Below are 25,713 nucleotides of genomic sequence, written 5' to 3'. Positions count from 1 at the left end.
AAAGCACATTTAATATTAGAATGTGCTTCCTTTCATGATGGGCAATATCTACAATATTACTGTTAATAATTGTATTAATAATAATTAATATTAATAACAGTGATTATGTCCTAGTAGAGGATAAAAAGGACTCAGGTGAATCTCTTAGAAGATAAAGTCAGAAGACTTACTTCTTGCTGTTCGGTATTTATGGAAACTGAAGTAGATGGCGAAACTTCTGGTTTGGGAACTTGTGTTTCTTGATCACTAGTTGAGCTAGTCTATGAAAAATAAAAAGTGGGAATGATAATTAGGAACTTTTGAACTTGGATTCCTAAATTACATATTGTTAAATAACCTGGGTATGGATGAGGATTTGAGGTCTCAAAATTGTATTTCATTAAAGTTCTAACTAACCTTTTTATCCCTCTCAGTAGGTACAGTAATAAAAGTTTGGCTTTTTAAATCAACTACAAACTCTTCAGGTATTGTAAATTAATTACATTTCATAGTCTCTGAAACAATGTGATGATGTGTTTACAAGTAATAAAAAAATCAGTAGATATGGAGGTACATTTCTGTAGTTGTGCTATATAAGAAGCTGAGGCTGATGGATCACTTGAGTTTGGGAGTTCAGAGCTGCAGTGAGACTAAAGGCCATCTCACATTTACACTAAGCTAAGCAATGATGTGGTGAGCTCCTAGAGGCTAAGTGAAATGATCCAAGGCAGACACAAGAACAGGCTAAGTCTGTTTGATATTCAGCAGTGGGTTAGGCCTATGAATTACTGCTAAGCATAATGTAGACAAATCTAGTCTCAAAAATGAAGTAACAGAATATATGAAGATAAGTATTTTAAATACACAAAGTTCTTTTTAGTCCCCTGCCCCTATAGAAAAATGCAAAAAATGACTTTCATTTATCTGACCTGCTTTATCATCCCTATAAAAAGAAATCTTGAGGAGGATGATCCTATGGCCTTTTCTCTAAGTTTACTGTGTGCCTTTGACTAAGATCTCTCTTAAGACAAACCAGCCTCATTCATTTTTCAGGGCAGAAATTCTGGTTTTAAGAGGAACCTATTGAAGTTACAACACAGAATAAAAAAGCCAGGGAAGATGACAGCCTCGCTATGGGTACAGTCAGATTACTATTAATATGTTTATACTGTAGAAGAGTCATTTAGTTTTTAAACCAATCTAAATGAACTGAGCAAGACTGTAATTGTGGAAAGATCCCAACCACTTAAAAATTATTTTAATGGGGGCAGCTAGTTGGCTCAGTGGATAGAGCACTAGCCCTGGAATCAGGAGGACCTGAGTTCAAATCTGGCCTCAGACACTTAACACTTACTAGCTGTGTGACCCTGGGCAAGTCACTTAACCCCAGTTGCCCCCCCCCAATTTTAATGAATATTACTAAGGTTAACATGTCATTACCAGAACACTAATATTTACTCAGATTAGTGTCTATTAGCACAAAAATAGTATACTAGTTTCAAAACTATGGTACAAAAACCCAGAGTGGAATATCTACAATACATAGCTGGGTTCTGTGAAATACAAGAAGAATGTGGTGAATGCTGAATCTAGAATTAATGACATGAATATTATTGACTTGTTACAAGTAATCAGGCTACTGGTATAAGGAACCAAATTCAGATAGGAAGGGAGCTCATATAAGTAATATACAAGCACAATTACATACCTATATCTATCTACAAATCTATAACAGTATTTTAAAATGCTTAAAAATTTAGAGAATATAACTGCTAGATTGTTTGCTAATTGCAAAAGCTTAAAAAGGTGATTTTGTCCTATGAGAAATGAATTAGAGAACTTTATCTTCAGATACTTGTATCTTCAAAATAAACTAATTTTATTTTAAAGCTTTTTATGAAACCCTGACAATAGTAGTTTTATTTAGCTGATTAAGTTAATAGAAATTATACAAATTAATATAGTGAAGAAAAGACACTAGTTTAGTGTTTCCATTTTAACTAAGATGAAAAACTGAGAAAAGCACAAACTATTAGCAGAAAGTTCTTCCCAAAAAGTTAGCAGAAAAGATGTTGATGAAGAAGAAACAGAAACCTTGGTTGTAACAGATAGGAAGGATTAAAAAAACGATCCTTTTCCACCCAATAAAAAACTTTCATAAAAGGTATTAGTAGCAATTTTAACAATTTTCCACTTTTGTGGCAAGTCTTTACCAAGCTGGCCAGCAAATTTTAAAACCTGCTTAAACTTCTGGGCCTGTTTCAAATAAAAAGGCTTTGATCAGATCACTTTTTAAAAAAAACAACAAAAGGGACAGCTAGGTGGTGCAGTGGATAAAGCACTGGCCCTGGATTCAGGGAGACCTGAGTTCAAATCCAACCTCAGACACTTGACACTTACTAGCTGTGTGACTCTGGGCAAGTCACTTGACCCTCACTGCTCTAAAAAGGAAAAAAAAAAACCCACCACCAACAAAAAAGTGACTTTTCCTTCTACTGAGTTCTTTGAATTATGAGTATAAATAACAGGAAAACAAAATCAAAGGCAGCAGATTCATCCAAGTTGGGGGTGGGGAGGGAAGAAGAGGGGTGGTAAGAGGGGGGAAGGTCTGATGCTTGGTTACATACAATTTGTAATTTTGCTTTATATAGAGGACATTGGTCATACACTGAGTTTGTTTGGTACCTACTACACACTTCTGTATTACTTTGCTATTCTTTATGTCATCTCCATCTATCAGATAATAAACACCACATTGGCAGGGACTAAATATCGTCTAATCTTGGTATCTTTGCTTCAGGGTATAGGATACTGCTCTGGACAGAGTAGGTACTTAGTAAATATTTATTCAACTGATGTAGGATCGTTTCATTGCTATGTGTAACCTCTCAGACTCCCAAGGATGAGATTCTATGTTATTGGTTGTTAATCCAGTTGCTAATCCTTCCTCAGATTGTAGTTTTTATATTTATCAGTTTTTTGGCTGTATCTTCTTAGTAGCATCTAAGTTCCTAGAGGACCAGAACGATTTTTCATTTTGTCTTTGTACTTTAAACACTGGAATTAATTAATAGATAGTTTTTTAACTGAATTAGACTAAAAGTATGAAACTTACTCATTTTAAAACTTGCTAATCAGTCAACAAGATTTTATTGAGCACTTCCTATGTGCCAGGCACTGTGCTAAGCCATCAAGAGGCAAAGAAAAGCAAAAACACAGTCCCTGCCCTTAGAGAGTTCACATTCTAATGTGGGAGACAACATGCAAACAACTGTTCCCAGAGGATGTGTGAGAGCACCTGTGAGTTTCCAGCTCTGCCTTTTCATTGGCAGTCCTACAAACCTGGAATGCTTCTTCCTCACCTCTATTTCCTGGCTTCCCTGACTTCCTTCAAGACCCAGCTCAAATTCCATTTTTGGCCAAGCTGTGAGTTCCTTCCCTCTGAGATTACCTTCCATTTACACTTTACTGTATACAGTAGACCTTATACCATTATTCCCCCGTATGAGAAACAGGTAGCAAAAAGGCAGAGTTGGAAGATGGAGTGTCATGTATGAGAAACTACAAAGCCAGTATCATTGGATAATGTTACACAGAGGTGAGTAAAGTGTAAGAAGACTAGGAAGGGACATATGTAGAGGGAAGGAGGCATGGGGGGTCAGATCTGTGCTCCAGGAAAATCACTTTGACAGTTAAATGAAGTATGGATTACAATGAGGAAGGGAGACCAAGCAGAAATCTAATAGAAGTAAGAAGTGATGAGGGCTTGAATACGGGTCAACAGCTGTGTAAATTGCGGGGGATGGGGGGTGGTGGTTAAAGGCTACAGATAACGGGGTTATTGTGAAGATAAGAAAGATTTGACAATAAATTGGATTTGTGGGGTGAGTATGGGTAAGGAATCAAGATTAACACTTAGATTTTGAGCCTGGGTGACTGGAGGGATGCCTTAGTAGGGAATTTTGGAAGAGAGGAGGATTGGGGAGGAAATTACGAGTACTGTTACTGTTGAGTATAAGAACAGGAAATCCTGTTTGAAATACCCAAATAGCAGGTGGTGATGTAAGACTACAGTTCAGGAGAGAGGATATATAGATATGGGAATCATCTAAGAGATGATAAGTGAACCTATGGGACCTGATAAGATTACCAAGTGAGAGAGCATAAAAGAAGAAAAGAGCCCAGGACATAGACTTGGGACTCTAACTATGGTAGTAGTTACAGCAAAGAAGACTGAAGAGTGGCCAGATAGGTAGTGAAAGAATCAAGAGAAGAGGCTATCATGATAACTTGAGAGATTTTTAAAATGTCTTCTTTATTAATTCTGGAGAAAAGCTGCTTTTCTATCTACCATTAATATACCAAAACAAACTGTTGACATTGAAGACATATGAAAAGCTTAATTCCTGGCAATTCTCTTCTCTGTTCCTCTGTCAAAGGAGTGTTTGTGATTAGTGAAATGAATGAAAAATGCATGTAATTTACTAAGTAGTACAGTTTGTAAAAGAACTAGTAGTCATTGGTTACTCTATGTTTCACAATAAGCTGTAGGCTTTTTCCAAGGACATAGATGGGAAAGAACTACTATCATTTGAAAAATTTCAATGGATGAGATTTGGAAAGTAGAGTTACCCAGATGTGTAACCAGAATGATGGTAAGCATTAAGAAGCTAGTTAAAGACCCCTCCATAATGAGATTTATTTCCAACCCTTAACTTCTGTGACTGTTGATGGCTAATTATTCTTTTTTTTCTTGGTAGGCAATTGGGGTTAAGTGACTTGCCTAGGGTCACACAGCTAGTAAGTGTTAAGTGCCTGAGGCCGGATTTGAACTCAGGTCCTCCTGACTCCAGGGCCAGTGCTCCATCTACTGTGCCACCTAGCTGCCCGCTAATTATTCTTAAGAGTCTATTTTGATTGTTTTGGATAAAGATGGACTGAAACAATGTGCCACCCCACATACCCATTTGGAATTTACAACCTATAAAGTGAGAAAGCATGATTCATGTCAGCATTTAAGAGATGCTTCCTCTGAAGTTGTACAGTCCATTAACCATGGAAAACTTGTTCTGAATTGCTCATATTGCAAATAAATTTACTGAAAAATTTGTCTGGAGGGAGGGGAGGAATCTCAATGATACAGCTATCTTACAATATCAATAAGGAAGGTCTGGCTGGAACTTATTTTCTTATTTTCTTTCCCTATCTCAACCGTAATTATATCACCACCCACAAAGTTTTGATCTTATTTAATCAAGGAAACCTGATTGTGTAGTCATATAGGAAAAGAGTTCTTTTTTCTGGATCTCAGAAAGTTAGCACAGTGAAGTACATATTATAGTCAGGTGGTGTTAAAAATATTTGTTGAATAAACTAAAATGGTATGATATCTCAGTAAGGCAGAATGCTGTTGGCCTGGGATCATAGAACCAGGTTCATGGACAGCCAGTCAATCTCTGAGATAAGTAAGCTTTATTTGAACCTGCTATTGTTTATTACCTTTGGAGAGTTTATCCCTGGAAAGATTTCAACCATTTTTGAAAGAAAGTTTAGTGGCACAATGGATAAAGCACCAGCCCTGGATTCAGGAGGACTTGAGTTCAAATCTGACCTTAGACACTTAACACTTACTAGCTGTGTGACTCTGGGCAAGTCACTTAACTCTCACTGCCCCGTCCCCCCAAAAGAGTAAATTTATAAATATACCACCATAGGTCAATTCTGAGTTCAGAACATATTCGTGATGCTTCACCAGATGTTGATTTATTATGGTTTTTTCCATGGATAACTTTTGGGTATTTGATCATCTGATTTTGACTTATTAAAAATGAACAACCTATGTATTTCTGCAATCAAATCATTTGGCTTATACACTTACTCTAAATGTCAGATCATGTGCAAGAGGTGAAGTGTTAAAATACTCAAAAATTGATTCTTGAAAATCCGGAAGTTTGAGGCCTGAAAGGAAAAAGCAATTAATAAATTAAAAATTAAGATAAAATACATTATTTGAAAGTAGTTTATTAGAAACTTTTAATCATAATTTACCTGTATCTGCCTTAAATTTCTCTTCCATCTTTTTCCTCAAATTCTCCATTTCTTCTAATAATTCTCTATTTTTAGCTTCAGATTCCTTTAGTTTACTAAAATATTAAGTTTAATTAATTTAGTGTTATGGAAAAAAATACATTTTACATTTTATGTTGAGATCTAGTTGATGGGTCAGCAGATTTAGCATCATGGTATAATGCTAATTAATAATTATTTAATAAAGGAGTTCAAAGATGCTTTAAATTTATAGACATTTACACAGAATTTATATTAGATATATTATAATTCCCAGGCCATTTATATTATGAAACTTTCCGTCATAGAATCCTATGTAATCATTTTAGATATATTAATCTCATTTTTTTTTTTTTTAGTTGGGGAAGACAGTGTACACCCAAGAGATTTACTGGCAAGGTTATGAGTTGGCAATTCCAAGTTAACTCTCAGCTTGCTATACCAATACATGCTATATCATCTTAAATTAAACATTAAGACTTCAGCCATTAAGACTCTTAATGGGAACAGGTGGCAGACTTTATCAAAGAAGATAACTTCATCCCTTTCCCAAGAAGCAGAGATCTGGCAATCATACAAGAGTTCCATTTCCTTCAGGGATCTGTAGCAAGTTTGTGGAAGGCACAGAAATATCCTTTTCTGTCCCCAGGTCAGGATTACCAACGTCAGCATGCACATAAGAAACAATTACTTGAAAGGCAGCTGGCATTGGGACTCATAACAGTGAGAGAAATCAGTATCCTTTGTTATAGAAATTGCTTTGGGGAATAAACTAGAAGAATCCTCCTTTGTAGCAGGTGAAAAGTTTTCTGAAAAAGTTTTCTAATCAGTAGCTAATAGGAACATTTTAGATTAAAAGTGATGAGGCAAAGGGGCAGCTAGGTGGCGCAGTGGATGGAGCAATGGCCCTGGAGTCAGGAGTACCTGAGTTCAGATCCGGCCTCAGACACTTAACACTTGCTAGCTGTGTGACCCTGGGCAAGTCACTTAACCCCAATTGCCTCACTAAAAAAAAAAAAAAAGTGATGAGGCAATAAGTCAGCAATGCTCACTATCTGCAGAGTGTTAAATTAAGTCCTATGGAAAGTCAAAATAAGCAAAAAAGAGGGTCTTAATCAAGACATGGTCACAGACTCTCAGGGCTTTAAGGGACATTAGAGGCCACCTACACCAATTCATACCTGAACAAGAAACCCCTCTCTATCCTACCCAACAACTCTTCAGCCAGTCTTTGCTTGAAGACATCCAGGAACCCACCACCTCCAGAGGCAGTCAAGTAAGCACCAGTTAAGCAACTACTATATGACAGGCACTAGGTTAAGTGCTGGGAATACGAAGTGAAACAACAGACAGTTCTCTGCCCTCAAGTAGCTGCTCACAGTCTAACTAGGCAGTTCATTCAAGCCTGGCAGGTTGGTCTAAAGCCCTTTAAAAAATTTGCATACTAGAACAGTGATGCATTCTCATCACCATAATAACTACAACAAATTTATAAAAAACTTTATAATTTAATATTCTGAACCAATATTCTGGACCAATAACTAAATCTGTATTTTAAGTTTTATAGCAAAAGGAAAATGATAAACAGATAAAAGGTATAAAGAAGCTAGATATAAAAAAATGGGAATGGTATGGTTTTCTAGGGTGATTTGTGGGATAACTTCACAGAAAAAAATCATAGCTGCCTTTAACTCAGATTATAGTATTGTTAAGGGCTAAAATTCTAGCTAGTCTGTCTAAAATATCTAATGAGTGGTCGCCAATAAATTATAAGCTTCAGCAAGAGTTAGACTTTTAAGCATTTATTAAGAAGAATAAGAATTTGGTAAAGAGAGAGAGAAAGGCCTAGATTCCTATCTATTAAAGGGAGAGCGCATTTCTAGCTCCCTTCTCCGCAGGAGTCCTCAGGAAAGAGTGAGAGACCGAGTGCCAGTCTCTTCCTTCTTCCTCCCACTAGCCAGCGTCACTTCCTGACGCCAAAGAAAAGACTCCTGGTCTTGCCCTCAAAGACCTTCACTTCATGGGCAGAACTCTTCTACAGTAAATCTCCAGCAGGTGGCGTCATTCCAATTGTTACAGTATATAGAAAATATGTATAATTTACTGCATGAAAGAAAAAAACTGAACACCTTTCAATATGGGTAACAAAATTTTCATTACTGCTTTAAAATGTCAAGAATACAAAAAGGCTACTAAATTGAAATAAAATGCATAAAAACAGGGAAATCAGTGTTAACTTTTAGTACCTTTCAAAGGCTAGATTTGTTTCTTTGACTTTCCTTAGCTCTTCTTGAATGAGCTGTTTGGCACGTATCTCTGCATCAAGGGCAGACTGCAACTCCAGTCTAGCAGACATATCTAGTTTTTGACTACGCCGAACTTTCCAAAGTGGATCCTGTAGAATGGAGTTCATTAATATTAGATATTAACTGAAAAAAGCAGCCTTTTATTTGATGACCACATTAATACTAGTGTGGCTTAGAGTTATATATTCAATAATGTATTTCAATATTCAAAGCTAGAAAAGGAAATCTTTATTTTAAATCTTAATTAAGATGTTTAGAGAAAATATCTTAGCCTTTATGGGGAAAAAAAGGAATTCATTAATAATAAGGGTAACAGCAATAGCTGGCATTTATATAGCACTTTCAGATTTGCAAAGCACTTAACTATTATTTTAGCCTCACAACAACTAAGGGAGGTAGTCTAATTGTTACATCTTTACTTTTTGATTGCTAAAAAGCATATTCATATTAAAATCCATATTACTTTGCAAAATGATTGGATTACTTCAGTTTCACCAACAGTGCATTAAATTAGTTGCTTTTCCATGGTCCCACCAGCATTTGTCATTTTCCATTTTTGTCAACTTAGCCAATCTGATGAATGTGAGGTGATAGAACAATTTTAATTTGCATTTCTCTTAATTATTAGTGACTTATGTTTTCATATGGTTATGGATTTCTTCCTTTGAAAACTGCCTTCAACAGGGAATTTTAAAAATAAAAACAAAGAAATGAAAATTAAAGCAACTCTGGGGAATGGTTAGGAAAGGCTTGATAGAGGAAATAAGGATTTCAGTTGGGTTTTAAAAGAGGGATAAAGTTCAGAGGTAAAAGTTCAACTTTGTCAAAATGAGTGAAAGTGCAGCCAGTGCTGGAATTAATAATACCTAGCATTTAAATAGTACTTTACAAATATAATCAGTTCTGACATAATACTTGCTTTAAAAATACAAATTTGATATTATATCAAACATTTTGAGCATAGCTCAAATTTAGAGTTTGCTTATGATTCATTTCTTCCAAGAGAAATAGTGAATAAGAATGCAGAAAACTGTATCATGTCACAATAACTCATAAGCTGCAATCCTTCTGGTAACCACTTCTCCAAGCTCACTTCAGAAGTCCTTGTCAAGGTAAAGTGCCCTATTTATGGTCTATATTCTGGGGCAGGAGGAGTTGAAGTCAGAGGAGAGCTGTCCTGCACTGCCTTATACCCTTGCCCCTCTTCTGAGGCCTGACCACTCCATTTCTGCCATGGCCTTTGGTGCTCTATCCTGTTAGGGCCTGTCTGATTCACTCCACTCTGCTAATCCCAGGCTCCTGGGAAATCAGACACAGGCCCAGCAGCAGACCAAGATTGCAGAATTTATGTATATATTAACCATTTAACATGTATAAAACTCTGCTGACATTTTTTATTTGAGCCCTATGTTTTTTGGATGTGTCAATGATGAAGTTTTTGAGCACTGTGCTGACAATCTCATTTTCTCCATAAACCTTGTGGTTTTTATGGTGCAATTTTGCTTTCTGGGAACTCATATGATGAGTTCTAACAGAAATGATGACTCATTTTAACCTCACAAGAACCCAAAAAGGTAAGTGCTGTTATGAGCCCCATTTTAAAGACGAAGAAATTGAGGCAGGAAGCAGGTCAGTGACTTGTTCAGGGTTACAGAGCTCACAATTGCCTGTGGCTGGATTTCTAGGTCCAGAGCTCTAGCCTCATGCCATCTCACTGTCCCAGGAACAATGGGAGACAATTAACAATAATGAATTACTAGCTTACCAGTGTCCGTGATCCTAAACTAGAACTTCTCAATGATTCGAGTTCTTCTGTCATCTTGGAAGCTAAAGCTTGAAGATATCCACGGGCATCCTTTTCATCACTTACCCTGGTAGGAGGGAGTAAGACAGATTTAACTTTTATAACAGCATACACACGTCACTAATACTGACATTCAGACGATTGTTAAAAAGGAAGAATACTTTCCCCATCTAATTTTCGGGACAAAAGTCACCTCAATTTTTACATTTATAGTAACTTAGCCAAAACATACTAACAGCAGGTGCATATAACAATAAATGCTCATTAACTAATGTAGTTGAAGTTTCTGAGAAGTTTGTAGGGATTCAAAGTTCTCCATTAATCATTCCTTTATGCAAAGTATCAGATATATGTTAACCCTATTTTTCATACAGGAATTCAAAGTTAGAGTTAGGACTAGAATATTAGAAATAATTTTATTCAAGACTATAATTAAAATAGGGGCAGCTAGGTGTTGCAATGGATGGAGTGCTGGGCCCAGATTCAGGACGCCTCCCATTCCTAAATTCAAATATGACCTCACATGGGGGCAGGTAAGTGGTGCAGTGGATAAAGCACCAGCCCTAGATTCAGAAGAACCTGAGTTCAAATCCAGCCTCAGACACTTGACACTACCTGTGTGACCCTGGGGCAAGTCACTTAACCCTCATTGCCCCGCCCCCCCCAACAACAACAAATATGACCTCACACACTTGCTAGCTATATGAACTGTAGCAAGTCACTTAATCCTGTTTGCCTCAGTTTCCTAATCTGCAACTAAAATGACTGAACAAATATACAGCAGGAGAAAATAAGTTTTGGCCTTTAAAAAAAAATCAAACTCATGGTGTTATGAAAAATGGAATTAAATAAACTTAGATGCCAAAGTAAATCAGAACACAGGAGGACATGGTAGGAAAAGTACTGATTTTGGAGTCACTGGATAATAAATCAAAGGCACAGTATTAGAAGAATATAGTATTGTATATGAGGAACAGGCAAACCCAATTTATAATGCAAAATAAGCCTGGAAAAATGGGTTGGATCAGGATCTTCAAATGATAGAGTCTTTTACTCTAGGAGGGAAGGGACAATGTCTTTTCTAAGCTTCCTATCAGATCTGCAATTTAGCATATTACTTTGCACAAAGAAGGCATTTAGATCTTTCCTGAACTGAACTCTCCAGGGAAGGTTGCACTATTATCCCTATTTTTCAGAGGAGGAAATCAAGGCACTAAGAGGTGAAGTGACTTGCCTATTGTCTTTATTCCCCTCTCAGCTCCGATCCTGACTTACTAACTGCTGTCTCTAATACTTGGGATCTCTTCACCTTTAAATATCCAACTACTCCATGGACTTCTTAACCTGAAGTATCCCTCTGTCAATCTGTTTTCTTTTTCCCAACAATGAATTCCTACCAGCCCAGTTGAGCCAGCCTTCAATTCCCTCCAGGCTTTGTTCTTGATGACCTAGATTATAAAATCTTCAATCCTTCCCCCTTCTCCCCACTTAGGTTCCTTTGATGCAAGTTCCCTGAGGGCAGACTGTCTGGTCTTTTTGCTTCTATTTGTATCCCTAAGGCTTAGGACATAGCACACATTAAGAATACTTGTATCCTCCCTTCCCTCCACAGTCAAATGGCTAGTAAGGGTTAGAGGCAGCAAAACTAAAACCCAGAACTTCTGATTCCAAGTCCAGTGCTCATATTTATCAAGTTAAATTATTTTTTAATGTTTTCACATTGTTCAGATCTCTAGGGGATCCTGAATTAGCACATACCACTGAATAATTTCTGCAATCTGAGCTTCCCAATGGGCAACTGAATCCTTCTTAGCTGCCAAATCTTGAAGTTCATCTTCTAGTTGCCTGTTTTGAGCTGTTAGTTTATCCACAAATGCACAAAGCTGAAATGAAATTATTTTTAATATAAAATTAATCAAACTGATGTGATTCGAGCATAGGTTTAGTAGTAAACAAGATGGCTTTTTCTGCAACAACTGAACTAAATTTAAAATAATTTTTCTTTAATTCTCATTATTAAAACTTCCCAAATTAATGACAAATCATATTTATTTTCTAATTCAAAGTTGAATATGCTTTGGTTTAGCTGAATTCCTTTTAAGTTAAACCATAACAGTTCCTTATAGATTGAAAATGCCATCCCCCCTTTTAAAAGGCTAAATGAGATGCTCACTTGATTCTACAAATTAATTCCATTAAAACAAAAACAAGCTTCAAAAACATCAGAAGACTAAAACATTCATGAAAAGCAATCATTATAAATCTTTAATTACCCTTTCAGTTTCAGTTGTTAATTTCTTGTTCTCTTCAAACAGCATTGCTCTTTCTCGCTCATATTTTTCCTTAACCGTCCCTACTGCCTCCTCCATCTCATTATGTCTAAGAAGGCAAAGAAGGGAAAATATGAAAAAGCTTAAAACTTTAATATCAAGGAATTGTTCCCCATTTTTAGTAAACCATAGTATTTTCTACATTAAATAAGTCAATATTATTCAGGATGAGCACAGTGCATTGCAGATACATTTTTTTTAATGAACACAGAAACTTACCTTTCCCGTTTTGACTTTTCCAATTTATCTTTTAACATTAAGATCTCTTTCTGAAGTGCTAACTGATGGCTTTCTGAATCATGCACCTCCTTTTTCACATTTTTGACTTCTAAGACATGGGAGGCCTCTCGCCTGACCAGTTCCTCTTCATAAAACAAAACTTTCTTCTCAAGTTCAGATTTTATTTTGGAAATTTCCTGCTGATGTTCTAAAGTAACACCTGATCCCCGGACTCCTTGCTTTATCTGGAGACAATGATTAAAATGTCAGAAGAAACAAAAGAGGCTGCATAGTGTAGTAGAAAGAAGGCTAGAATTAGGTGATACATGGTTTCAAGTTCCACCTCTGACACTTACTAGTTGTGTAACACACACTTGCTCACAGGTAAGTCCGAAACTCTCTAAGACCCATTGTCTTTTATGAGGCTTTCTTTGCAAAATGGTGATAATACCTGCATTGCCTATTACTTCCCCTACCATCTTCCAGCCAGCTCCAGTTTTCTATTCCCCAAATTCATTTAAAGTTTTGTCATTTTTCCAAACCAAAATATTCCTCCCTTGCTACCATTTTCCTATGTGTGTTTTCTTCCCCATTAGAATATAATCTCCTTGAGGACAGGGATAGTTTTGCTTTTGATAGTTGTATCCCTTCACTTAACACAATGTTGAGCACAAAGTAAGTACTTAAGTGCTTTTCCATTTATTCAAATGGGATAATGTATACCTCAAATCATGACATAAATGTCAGTTAATATGATAAATTTAAATGTCAGTCCTCAAGCAAAATTTTATAAAGGTGTTTTCTCTACCCTTCTCTCCCCAACAGAAAAATCTTTCTTATTTTAATGGACTCTGAGGCACTCTTAGTCCTATAATGAGTCATATGACCACCAGGATCCTGAACTATCATAAAACAGCATGGGCTCTAAATTGTTTTTCCAAGTGTCTTTGTACTGAACTGTCCACACCTTTTCATGTGGTCTTCTGGTAGCATGCAGCCAGGAATAAATTCATACTTCAGGTACAGTATTATATTAGATGACCTATGGAATCATCTTAAACTCTGAGATTCTGTAAGTTTAAAGGTAAAGTCTGTGGCTAATGTAGCTGTTTTCCCTGAATGTAAAACTAAAATGGCTTTTGAAGATAACAAATCTTTCACCTTGGCCTCAGTCCCCTACTCTTACTAACTAAAATACCTAGGTGCACATAATCTAATAACCAATCACTTTTTCCTAGCCCCCCACCAAAGGGTAGGCTAGCCTCTCCTTAGCTTCCAAGGACTTATTATTTAGAGTAACACTGCATTAGGTTTAAACTTAATACAGTTTAATATAAACCAAATTAAAATGTTTTGATAGCAAATTAAAACAGCAATTGTAAAATACAATTTTATATAAAAATAAATTTTGATGTTTAAAAGAAAAAATATAAATTAAAAGGAATAAAAACAGATGGGCTGACAATTTATATCCTGTTTAACAAAAGGAAATTCACTGAAGGCAAGGACCATGTCTTACACTTCTTCATTATCTCCCAAAGCACCCATCTACCACAATGCCTTGCAGCTCCCTGCAAATGCACTAATGTATCCCTTTCTTTTATGCAATCTACAATGGCAGATCCAGTTATTGATTTTATTCTATTCTTATTTCTCTTTAAAAACAATCACCATCACCTTAAGGGCCTCCAGTTCACTTTCCACCTGCTTAGAGAAAGTCTCACTGTGTTCACGAAGCTTGCGTTCCTTTGATGCTTCTGCAATTGCATCTTCAAGTCGAGATTCCAGCTAACAAAGGAAAAAGAAGCGTGATATTTATTTAGTATAAAGTAATGCCTATTACACCAATTCATTCTCTCTCCCAAGGGAAACCAAAGACATTAAAACCCCAAAGATCACTCTTTCTCCTATGATAGCCAAAGACTGAGAAATATACTCTGTGGCCTACAAAGAATGGCTTATCTGAAGTAAAAGGGAAAAAAAAAGAAAGAAAGAAAAGGAAAGGTAAGGTAAGGTAAGAAAAAAAGAAAAAGATTCTAATTTAAGTCAACAATTTATAGAATAAGTTTCTACGGAAAAATGACAAAGAAAACAACAATTTATCCTACAGAACACTGATTCTTAACCAAAGGTCAAAGGTATAAGACAGATGATTCTCCAAAGTGCATTGGATTATGATGAAAATGTATGAAGATAAAGTAAAAGAGCTTTTGAGGTAAAAAACAGATTTTGAGGTAAAAATTGAAACATAAAAGTGTAAGTGAATTTCACAAAAAGATTACAATGTTTGGTTGAGAAAGATACTAAACATAAAAATTAAAATGACTGTTGCAAATGTGTTACAATTTAACATGATAAAGATAAAATAATTCACTTTGAAACCTTAAGACTTATCTTAAGGAAATAGATAAGCACCAACTATTATCTTCCTATTTACAGAAATGAAGAATATCTATAGTAACCAAATGGCAGGAACATAAATTTACTAGTTCTTGTTTTCTTCACCTTCCTTTTATACAACTCTGGCATACTTTATTGCCAAGTAAGTACTTTTTCTACTTGTATGTAGCAAAAAAGTATGTTCCACTTAAATTTTTTTTAAAGGCATTATGATATGGTGTAAAGAACACTAGGCTGAAAATCAAGAAATATGAAGTCTTGCCTTATCTCTACCATGAATAACTTATTTCCCCTTCTCTGGACCTTAATTTCTTCAACTGAGAAGCAGTAAATGAAAAGATTGCTGAACTTGAAATCTGAAAAGCTCGGTTTGAATCCTGCTTCTCCAAAGAACTAGCTATGGGATCACAAAGTTGGGTGGCTCACCTCTCTCTCTTCATCAAGGGTGGTAGGGATCTCTAAAAGTTCTTTTTAAGTTGAATTTCTTGGGATTGTAAATAAACTCTAAAATCCCTTTTCCAACTCTAATCTTCCAGACTCTCTAACTGTTTAAAAAATTTTAGTATATAGGAACTGCTGTAATAAGAGCTTCAAAATGGAAAATAGGAGATGAAAGCTATAACGTATGTAGAGAGAGATAGAGATACACACACAGATAAACATTTTTACTTTGGCAAACCAAGGTGTTTGGCTTCAAATAAAATTTAAGACACTATTTAAAAGTGTCTTTATTTATTTGTTTATTTTTAAACTATGTATACATTCCATTTTTGAAAAAGAATGCTTTGAGAATACACTAATTTACCAAGGCTGATTAAAGACAATATATTATATTTAAACATGCTACCTCCTTTCTGGCCTTCTCAGATTTACGGATTTCTTGTCTCATTGAATCAATTTTCTGCATGATTACTTCCATTTCCTCTTCTTTGTCACGAAGCTGTCGAGATATCTTCTGCTTTTGTGACCGGAGATCTGCCATCCGTTCATTGAGCTCTGAAAACTCCTGCATGGCCAACTTTCTCTGTTGATGGGCATCTTTGAGTTCTTTGGTCTGAGATTTTAATCTTTCTGAAGCTTCAACCAGTTGCTAAAAGAAAACAATAATATACAATGTTCATTTACAAAATCTCTAAAATGCAGAAAGGTGCCAACCCACATTGGTAGAGGGTGTTTCCTTATCTATAGTTCCTTATACCAATAAAATTCTATGTTCTGCCTCTATCCCCATCCCTATTAAATATCTGAGAGCAAAATAAATAGATATCTGAGAGCAAAGGTTAAGAAAGCTGAAAGCTCAGTAAACCACTGTCAGAAGCTACATCTGATTTCTAAAGTTGATTTTATATGATTATAATGTCAAAGTATGTAAAATTCATTTACTATACTTCAAAACACCTAAGTGTACTAGGAAGCCTAGAGAATAGGCAACTTCTGCAGAACATTAGACTGCCACATAACCAGTTGCTACAATATTCTGAAACAAATGTTAGTGGTCAAGATGGGGCAAAGCACAGGATTTGTTTCATTAATTTTAATTTCTGTTCTATATTACCTATATAATAGGCCCCACAGCTTTAGAAAAACTAGGAATTATTCTAATCAATTTAAAAAGCAATTTCAGGCTAAAAGAAAATATATCAATTTATATCAAAATGCTTAAGACTAAAACCGTCATTTAAAAAATATTTAAAACTATGTTGATTTTTTTTTTTAAGCGAGGCAGTTGGGGTTAAGAAGTGACTTGGCCAGGGTCACACAGCTAGTAAGTGTTAAGTGTCTGAGGCCGGATTTGGACTCAGGTACTCCTGACTACAGGGCTGGTGCTTTATCCACTGTGCCACCTAGTTTGGGGGCAGCTATATTGATTTTAAGGTAAATAAGTTTACTATAATTCAGGTTTGAAAACTAGCTTTACATCTGGTCTGAAAGCAGGTGATGAGACTTGGCCACCTATGCCAGACTTCCACATCAGCTCCTAATTCCCTATAGCCAAAATATAGTTATTGCTGGTAACAGCATAATGCCTGATTAATTTACTAGCCTCTATTTCCAACTGAATGTCCCATAAGTTATTTAAAATTCAATATATATGGGGCAGCTAGATGGTGCAGTGGATAGAGCACTGGCCCTGGAGTCAGGAGTACCTGAGTTCAGATCTGGCCTCAGACACTTAACACTTACTAGCTGTGTGACGCTGGGCAAGTCACTTAACCCCAATTGCCTCACTAAAAAAAAAAAAAAAAAAAAAAAAAAATCAATATATACAAAACAGAGCTCCCTAACCCTATACCCATCCCCACCTTCAACCCCACCACCCTCCTTGCAACTTCCGTTTTCTATCAAGGATACTAGTATCCTCCGAGTCACTCCAGTTTGCAACCACAGAATCATTTTCTACTTCTTACTCCCTCTTCTCTCATTTCCAAAGTTACTAAAATCTTGCTGATTATGCATCCACAATGATTCTTTTCTCTCTCTCCCCCATTCCTTTCCATTCATACCACCAACCTAGCTCAAGTCTTCATCACCTCTCAATTAGATTCCTGCAATAGCTTCCATACTGATCTCTGTCCTTAGAATCTCTCCTTTTTCCAATGCATCCTCCACTAAACTGTTCCAAGTGATATTTCTAAAGCACACATCTGAACTGCTCTCATTCCTGCCTGAAAAGCTCCTGTGCTCCCTAATGCCTCTAAGATCAAATACAAATTCCTATGTTTGATACTTAAAGCCCTTTCCCCTATCTTGATCCAGTTGACCTTTTCAGACTTACTACAATTTACTCCCCTTCTTGTACTCTACAATACAGCCAAACTGGCTATTGTTGTTCTGAACAAATGACATTTTATCTCATCTCTTTGGTTTTGTACAGGGAGTCCTTACTAATGTGCCCACAATACATGCCCTCATCACTTCTACCTCTTAGAATTCCTAGCCTCCCTTTAAAGATAACTGAAGCGTCACCTATGCTATGATGTTTTCCTTGAACCTCACAATTAATAATGCCTCTTCCCCCAAATTACTTTATATTTGTATTGTATTATGCTTAGCTGTGTACATGTTGTATCCCACAGTGGAATAAAAATTTCTTGAGTTTGGAAAATAGTTTCTTTATTGTCTTTATACTTCTAGGACCTAGTACAGTGCTGGCACATAAGGCACTTAATAAATCCTTGACTGACTGATAAGGAAGCAAATCACAAGATGGTTACAGGGTGACTGGGAAGGTCATGAGATAGGAGGGACCAAGGGCCAATGAAATGTCATGTGAAATATATTTGTAAATAAATAAAAATGTAAAATTTATTACATCAAGTATCAATATTACTTCAAAATAAAATTTGATTAGAATTTTATGGGTGAAAAAAGTATGTATCATCTATGTTTCAAAGGGAAAAAAAAAGAATTTTTTTCTTTTTGATAAGGTGCTTCAACACTAAAATTTCTATGAAATTTTGCCAAAGCATTCAACATTTATTATATACTATGGAATAATTTAAAATTAATGTTGTAATTAGATAATCATCTATAGCAGCAGTATCAAGCTCAAATAGAAACAGATCCCTACAGCCCACATACTAGCTTAGAAAACCACAAATTAACATTATTTATACTGTATTGTATTTTTATTTATTGTTAAACATTTCCCAATTACATTTTAATCTGGTTTCCTCTACAGGAGCTTTGGTTGTGGCATAACGATCATGAGGAGTTTGATATATCTAACCTATAAGGCACATAATATCATAATTCTTATGGCAAAACAATTGAATAATGTGGTTGAAGTAAAACACAAACCTGACAGATAACTTCTTAACTTCTCATTTAAGTTTACTTCTACAATGAAGACTTCACAAGAATAGGTGAAGGCAAAGTTAGGTTTCACGTAGTAAATGTGGACAAAACCTTGCTGTAGCTCTGCATAAACCCTGAAGTTACAATGTAGCCATGGGAGAAATTTTGAATGTTATTATAGGGCATTTTCTTTTTTCCCTACCAGAACTTAGAAATGAAGCCTAGCCAGCAGGAATAACATATTAAAACAACAACTGAACTACATAAAGATAGCATGATATAGGGAAAACACACCTGCCTCTGACATTTGCTACATGACCCTGAGAAAGTCATTTAATCTCTATGTGCCTTAAGCAACTCTGTAGAACTTAACCACAAAGTCACAGATAGATTGACTTCCCACTGGTAGAAAAAATTCCTAATTCTGGAATTCACCATGTTGGTGAAAGCATAGCTCCTTTGCACACCCACACATCAAGCTTAATTGGCTGGCAAAGATTCACAAATTTCCTGTCATTATGAGAAAATGAATTTTTTTTGGTGATAGGATTAAGTGAATGTAAATGGAAAGCTGCTTCTTTAGATGAGCGGCTATGTTAAGAACAACTTGAAAGTAGTGGTCAAATACTTATAGGTTATGATAGAAAACATTTTAAAAAAAAATTTCCAAAGAGCATGCCATTAAGTAAGTAAATCAATCACTTTCTTTTTTTTTTTCTTTTTTTTTTTAGTGAGGCAATTGGGGTTAAGTGACTTGCCCAGGGTCACATAGCTAGTAAGTGTTAAGTGTCTGAGGCCAGATTTGAACTCAGGTACTCCTGACTCCAGGGCTGGTGCTCTATCCACTGCGCCACCTAGCCTCCCCTAATCAATCACTTTCTAAATTGGTATAGAATGGATTTGTGCCTCCTCCATTGGGGGCTCGAATCTTGGCTACCTTCTGCATATCTTCCTTTTCTTGCCGCAGCACTCGGAGCTGCTTTTCTAGGGCCTTGAGTCTGTGTGTGGAATCTTCGTGCTCCTGGCGAAGTGTCACTGCATCTTCTAGTCGTCGCTCCAGCCTATTCGAATCTGTTCAAAAATTAAAACCAATTTTGTGTTCCTTTATATAGACTGTGTATATACCCATTCATAAATACACGTGAATCTACAGATAGAAGTACATGCAAATCTATATTCAAATTGAGTTATTTATAATAAATTTTGTAATCTTATTAATTCCCTTTTCCTAGTCATCTTTATTTTGACATATTCTTGGGCTTCATAGCTCAAAACCTTGCTCTTATCCTAAATTTTTCAGACTAGAAAGGCTAGCATGTCAGTCATGTTCTAAATAAATAGAAAGGTATATAAATGCAAATAATTATACTTATCTAAAAATATTCATTAAAAAGAAGACTTCTTATATCAGAATAACCATGTGGAAGTCCATACGCCCATTATTTTGCATCAAAACTAGCCTAATAAGTAAAGATACTGAAAACAGATGTGAATTACGCTGTGCCCTGTTTGAATAGTGCATCAATCAGAGTATTTTCTAAGTTCCTACTGTCTGTCATGCTCAAAACAGGGTGGTGGATGCGGCAAGAAGCACAATTTGATGAAGCCTACTGAGAAAAAAACAGCTTGGCAGAAAATTGGTTTAAAGCAACATCTTATTATCATGATAAATTCCAAATGCATAAGCAATCAAAAAATAAAAGGCTACACCATAAAAAATTAGAGAATATTAGTCCATATCTTTTACAATTGTGATCAAAGAAAAAATTCAGGTTTGGACAAATAACAAAAGAGATTATAAAAGACAAAATTTTTATTATAAAGCTTCTCGATAATCAATGCAGCTATAGAAAAGATAGGATTAATAAAAAAAAAAATCTTTGTGTTATATAATTCCGAGAAAAACCTGACATCCAAAATCTATTAGATAACTGGCAAAACTGTATAAGCCAGACAACCCATTGTCTAATAGACGTGGTCAAAATGGTAGGAACATTTTTCTAAGTAAATACAAACAATTCATAATCATATTTTAAAAAACATTATAAATAACTAATAAGGGAAATGGAAATTAAAACTCATCCCTGTCAAAATGACAAATATTATGAAAGGTGGAAAAAGTCAATGTTGAAAAGGCTATAGGAAGCTTGTAAAGCTGTGAATTGATCCAAATGTTCTAGAAAGCAAATTGGAATTATATAAGAAAAGTTTCTTTAAAAAGTTACTAAACTGCTCAGGAATTTTACCTCTTGGTTTACACTCCAAGGAAGTAATTACAATCAACAATTTGAGTGTTTGCTATATGCCAAGCAGTATTCTAAACATCCAGGATATAAAGACAAAGATGAAACCAGTACCAGCTGTTTTTATGATTTAGAAGACAACGTGTAGGTGTATATATACAAAATACAAACAAGGTCACTGGACATGCAGTAGGAGGGGAAGGAAGAAGACACTAGCACATAGGGGGATTTGGGAAAGGTCTGGGGGAAAGTAACTGACTGCTGTCTGAATGTGGATAAGGTTATATATAAGGTGGCTAACGATGGAATAAACCTCAAAGGAGGAGAGGTCTCTGAAGAGATGGGAGACCTACTCAACAGAGGAACTGATAGTAAGAGCAAGAAGCATGCCTACCTCCTCCTCTCTTCCTGGCCTGTATAGCAACATGAAAAAGGATGTTACATTCGGTAGTAGAAAAGAGGGCTAGGAATTCAGTTATCATGAGGGGGGAAAGCAAATTTCCTGTTACTGCAAGGAGATGGATGAAGTGTCAAAGGAAGAAGTCCAAAAGGAAGGACAGTTTGCTAAAAATAGAACATGGCTTTTACAGATCACAAAGGAAGGGGAGGGCAGAGTTGAATAGAGATTTGGGGAGCAATAGGGCTGACACAGATGCATATGAGGAAGTAGGGATTGATGAACAATGGAAAAGAGTTTAGGATCTAGGCCAGCTATTACTTAGAATCTTAACAGCAGTTGTGAGTGGAACCATCAGTATCCAGGATACTAGATCAGGGGTTCTTAACCTGAAATCTGTGAACTTCTATGTGTGTGTTTTTAATATCTTGATAACTGTATTTCAATAATTGGTTTCTTTTTTGATTCTATGTATTTTACTTTATGCATTTAAAAACATTATTATTCTGAGAAGGGGTCCATAAGCTTCAAGATACTGCCAAAGTGGTCCATGAAATAAAAAAGTTTACTACCTGTAGCACTTTATAGTCACCATCTTTTCAGTAGCATTAAATCATTATTATTCCCCAAATAAAAGTGAGGGTGGGTGGGGAGAGCAAATGGCAAGATGCCTGTGCTGGCCAGGTCAGTTTCCTAATGTGATGATTATTTGGAGTGAAGTCCTATCTAAGGCTTACCATATTAAGAGAAAAATATAGTGAAGATTATTCTCTAAGGGCAACTCTGCCCCTTATGGAGTGCCAACATTGAGTAGATTAACTTCCTTTGGAGGGGTAGGAGGAAGAAAGATGAGGGGTGTGTGGGTCTCTTGAGAAAACCTCTAGATCAAGAGAAAGACTTTTGTCTCTAAAGTTTGACTTTATCTGTCACTACAAAGTAGCTGGGCTGATCCCAAACGGTCTTTCTTCAAACTCTTAGCTAGGTAGTTTTTAGCTTCTATTCTCTCTGTAGTTTTAATGTTGCTAGGTAAGACTTGAGTTGGCCCCAACATATTTTGCCCTAGATAAGGAAGATGCAGTGGTGTAGTGGGAAAAACACTGGATTTGGAATCAGGGGACCATAATTTGAATAGGTTCTGGTTATGCTAGATGACTTCTGTGGTCTCTTCCAAATCTACATTTGTAGTGCTATGATCACATATAAGTACATTTTCAACCTTCACAAAGACAACTACAATTTACATGATGAATACTGCTAACAAGGCATGGTGATGGTGAAGAATTATGCAAAAATCCAAGAAGCAAATAAGAAGCACCAAACAGTCAGCTGATCAACTAGCATTTATTAAGCACCTACTACTTGTCAAGCACTGTGCTAAGTGCAGGAGATACAAAGAAAGGCAAAAAACAGTTCCTCCTCTCAGTTTAGTTGAGAAGACAACATGCTAACAACTATGTACAAACATAACCGAGATATTAAAAATTAGCAAGTCTCAGAGGGAGAGTACTAAGATTAAACATCGTGAGAAGCCACTGCTTGCAAAAGGTAGGACTTGAGCTGACTTGAAGAAAACCAAAGAATGGAAATGAGGAGGAAGAACAAACCATGCATGAGGGACAACCAGAAAAATGTTTGGGGTTGGTATATGGAGTGCTTTGTTTAAAGAACATCAAGAAGGCCAGTGTCACTGGATCCCAGAGTATGTAGAGGGGAATAATATGTAAGAAGACCAGAAAGGGAGGAAGGAGGACAAGATCATGCAAACAAAGGGCTTTATATTTGGTCCAGAAGGTAAGAGGAAGCCAGTGGAGCTTACTGAATTGGGAAGAAAGGGAGAAGAAAGGAGTGTGTGATATGATCACATCTACACTGCAGAAAGATTAATTTGACAGCTGAGTGGAGTGGGGAAAGACTTGAGGAAGGGAGATCAACAAACTATCACACTAGTCATGAGATAAGGAGAGCCTGCCCTGGAGGGCAGTACATAGGCAAGACAGAGGATCAAGGGCAGCTGGTAGCACAATGGATAGAGTGCCAGGACTGGAGTCAGGAAGACTCATCTCCCTGAGTTCAAGTCTGACCTCAGTCATTTCCTCAGAAGTAACAGGCAATTTGGGAAGAGAGGAAGGTTTTGGGGGAAAAGATAACAAGTTCAGTTTTAGCCATGTTGAGTTTAAGATGCCTACAGGACATTCAGTTCAAGAGGTCTAAGGGCAAGACTTTAATAGGAAAGCCAAGATTGGAGGTCAGAAGAGATGAGATCTGAAAGTCATCTGCTTAGAAATGATAAACGAAATCATGGAAACTGATGAGATTACCAAATGAATGAATACAGAGGGAGATGAGAGCACCCCGGAGAGATGTGATATTGATGAAGATGCAACAAAGGAGACTGAGAAGGAAATGTCAAATTGGTAGGAAGAGAACAAGGATAAAGTTGTCAAGACAGAGAGGTCAATTAAGATGAGGACTGAGAAAAGGTCCTAAGTCTTTCTAATTTTATGTGAAACCATACTCATCATTTCTTATGGTACAGTAATGCCCCATTACATTCACGAACTACAATTTGTTTATCCATTCCCAAAGTGATGAGCATCAATTTTGCTTTTAATTTTCTGATGATATAAAAAGTGCTGCTATAAATATTTTGGTTATCTATGGGACTTTTCTTTGTAACTTTGGTCTCCTTGGGGTATATGGCAGTGATTTTAGTCACTGTCTTAGCATCAATTCCAAATTTCTTTCCAAAATGAATGGGACAATTTATAGTTCCACTAATAATGTATAAATATACCTGTCTTTCCAGAATTCCTTCAACTTTTTAGTCATCTTTGACAACTGAATAAGTGAGATGTGAAACCTGAGAGTTGTTTTGATTTGTACTTCACACATTAATGATTTGGAGCAATCTTTTATATGGTTGATGAGTTTGTGATTCTTCTTTTGAAAACTGTGTTCATATTCTTTGATCCCTTACCCATTAGGAAACAGCTCCTGGCCTGATATAGTTGGGTTAGTTCCCTATATATCTTCAATATCAAATCCTTATTAGAAGTATTTGATGTAAAGATTTTTTTTTAATTGACAACACTCTTTTATACTTGTACACTGACTTTGTACATGAAAAGACTTTTCCCCAAAGACCCCAGCTTCTGGGATAGGAATTCAGTATTTGACAAAAACTGCTGGGAAAACTGGAAGACAGTATGGCAGAAATCAGGCATAGACCAACATCTGACACCTTATACTAAAATAAGGTCAAAATGGGTACATGATTTAGACATAAGAAGTGATACCATAGATAAATTAGGAGAGGAAGGAATAGTCTACCTTTCAGATCTTTGGAAAGGAGATCAGTTTATGACCAAACAAGAGATAGAGAATATTATGAAATGCAAAATGGATGATTTTGATTACATTAAATTTAAAAGGTTTTGTACAAACAGAAGCAATGCATCCAAAATTAGAAGGGATGCAGAAAGCTGGGAAACAATTTTTATGGCCAGTACTTCTGATAAGGGCCTCATTTCTAAAATATATAGGGAACTAAATCAAATTTATAAGAATCCAAGTCATTCCCCAATTGAGAAATGGTCAAAGGATATGAACAGGCAGTTTTCTGATGAAGAAATCAAAGCTATCTATTGCCATATGAAAAAATGCTCTAAATCACTATTGATTAGAGAGATGCAAAGTAAAACTCCTCTGAGGAACCACCTGACACCTATCAGATTGGCTAATATGACAAAAAAAGAAAATAATGAATGTTGGAGAAGCTGTGGAAAAATTAGAACACTAATGCATTGTTGGTGGAGCAGTGAACTGATCCAACCATTCTGGAGAGCAATTTGGAATTATGCCCAAAGGCCTATAAATCTGTGCATACCCTTTGACCCAGCAATACCACTTTTGGGTCTTTTTCCCAAAGAGATCGTAAAAAAGGGAAAAGGACCCACATGTACAAAAATATTTATAGCTGCTCTTTTTGTGGTGGCAAGGAATTGGAAATTGAAGGGCTGCCCATCAATTGGGGAATGGCTGAACAAGTTGTGGTATAGGAATGTAATGGAATTCTATTGTGCTGTAAGAAATGATGAGCAGGAGGAGTTCAGAGAAACCTGGAAGGACTTGCTTGAACTGATGATGAGTGAGATGAGCAGAACCAAAAGAA

General features: G+C 36.2%; 1 protein-coding gene across 2 annotated transcripts in view; it reads right to left on the bottom strand.

Annotated features, from left to right (window-relative positions):
* The window catches only part of CDC42BPB (CDC42 binding protein kinase beta), a 159,460-nt gene that overhangs the window by 38,964 nt on the left and 94,783 nt on the right, over positions 1–25,713 (bottom strand). For both annotated transcript variants that reach the window (XM_043982415.1, XM_043982416.1), the window contains exons 12-22: positions 19,840–19,973; positions 15,952–16,194; positions 14,382–14,492; positions 12,705–12,949; positions 12,429–12,534; positions 11,914–12,038; positions 10,117–10,222; positions 8,292–8,440; positions 6,028–6,122; positions 5,858–5,937; positions 171–260 (exon numbers count right to left, since the gene is read on the bottom strand). In XM_043982415.1, the coding sequence (XP_043838350.1) occupies positions 171–260; positions 5,858–5,937; positions 6,028–6,122; positions 8,292–8,440; positions 10,117–10,222; positions 11,914–12,038; positions 12,429–12,534; positions 12,705–12,949; positions 14,382–14,492; positions 15,952–16,194; positions 19,840–19,973 (1,484 nt within the window). The remainder of the gene's footprint in view (positions 1–170; positions 261–5,857; positions 5,938–6,027; positions 6,123–8,291; positions 8,441–10,116; positions 10,223–11,913; positions 12,039–12,428; positions 12,535–12,704; positions 12,950–14,381; positions 14,493–15,951; positions 16,195–19,839; positions 19,974–25,713) is intronic.

The sequence above is a fragment of the Dromiciops gliroides genome, chromosome 2 (assembly GCF_019393635.1).
Source record: "Dromiciops gliroides isolate mDroGli1 chromosome 2, mDroGli1.pri, whole genome shotgun sequence".
Lineage (NCBI taxonomy): Eukaryota > Metazoa > Chordata > Mammalia > Microbiotheria > Microbiotheriidae > Dromiciops > Dromiciops gliroides.
The sequence above is the reverse complement of the archived record's forward strand: the minus strand, read 5'-3'. Positions and strand labels throughout refer to the sequence as shown.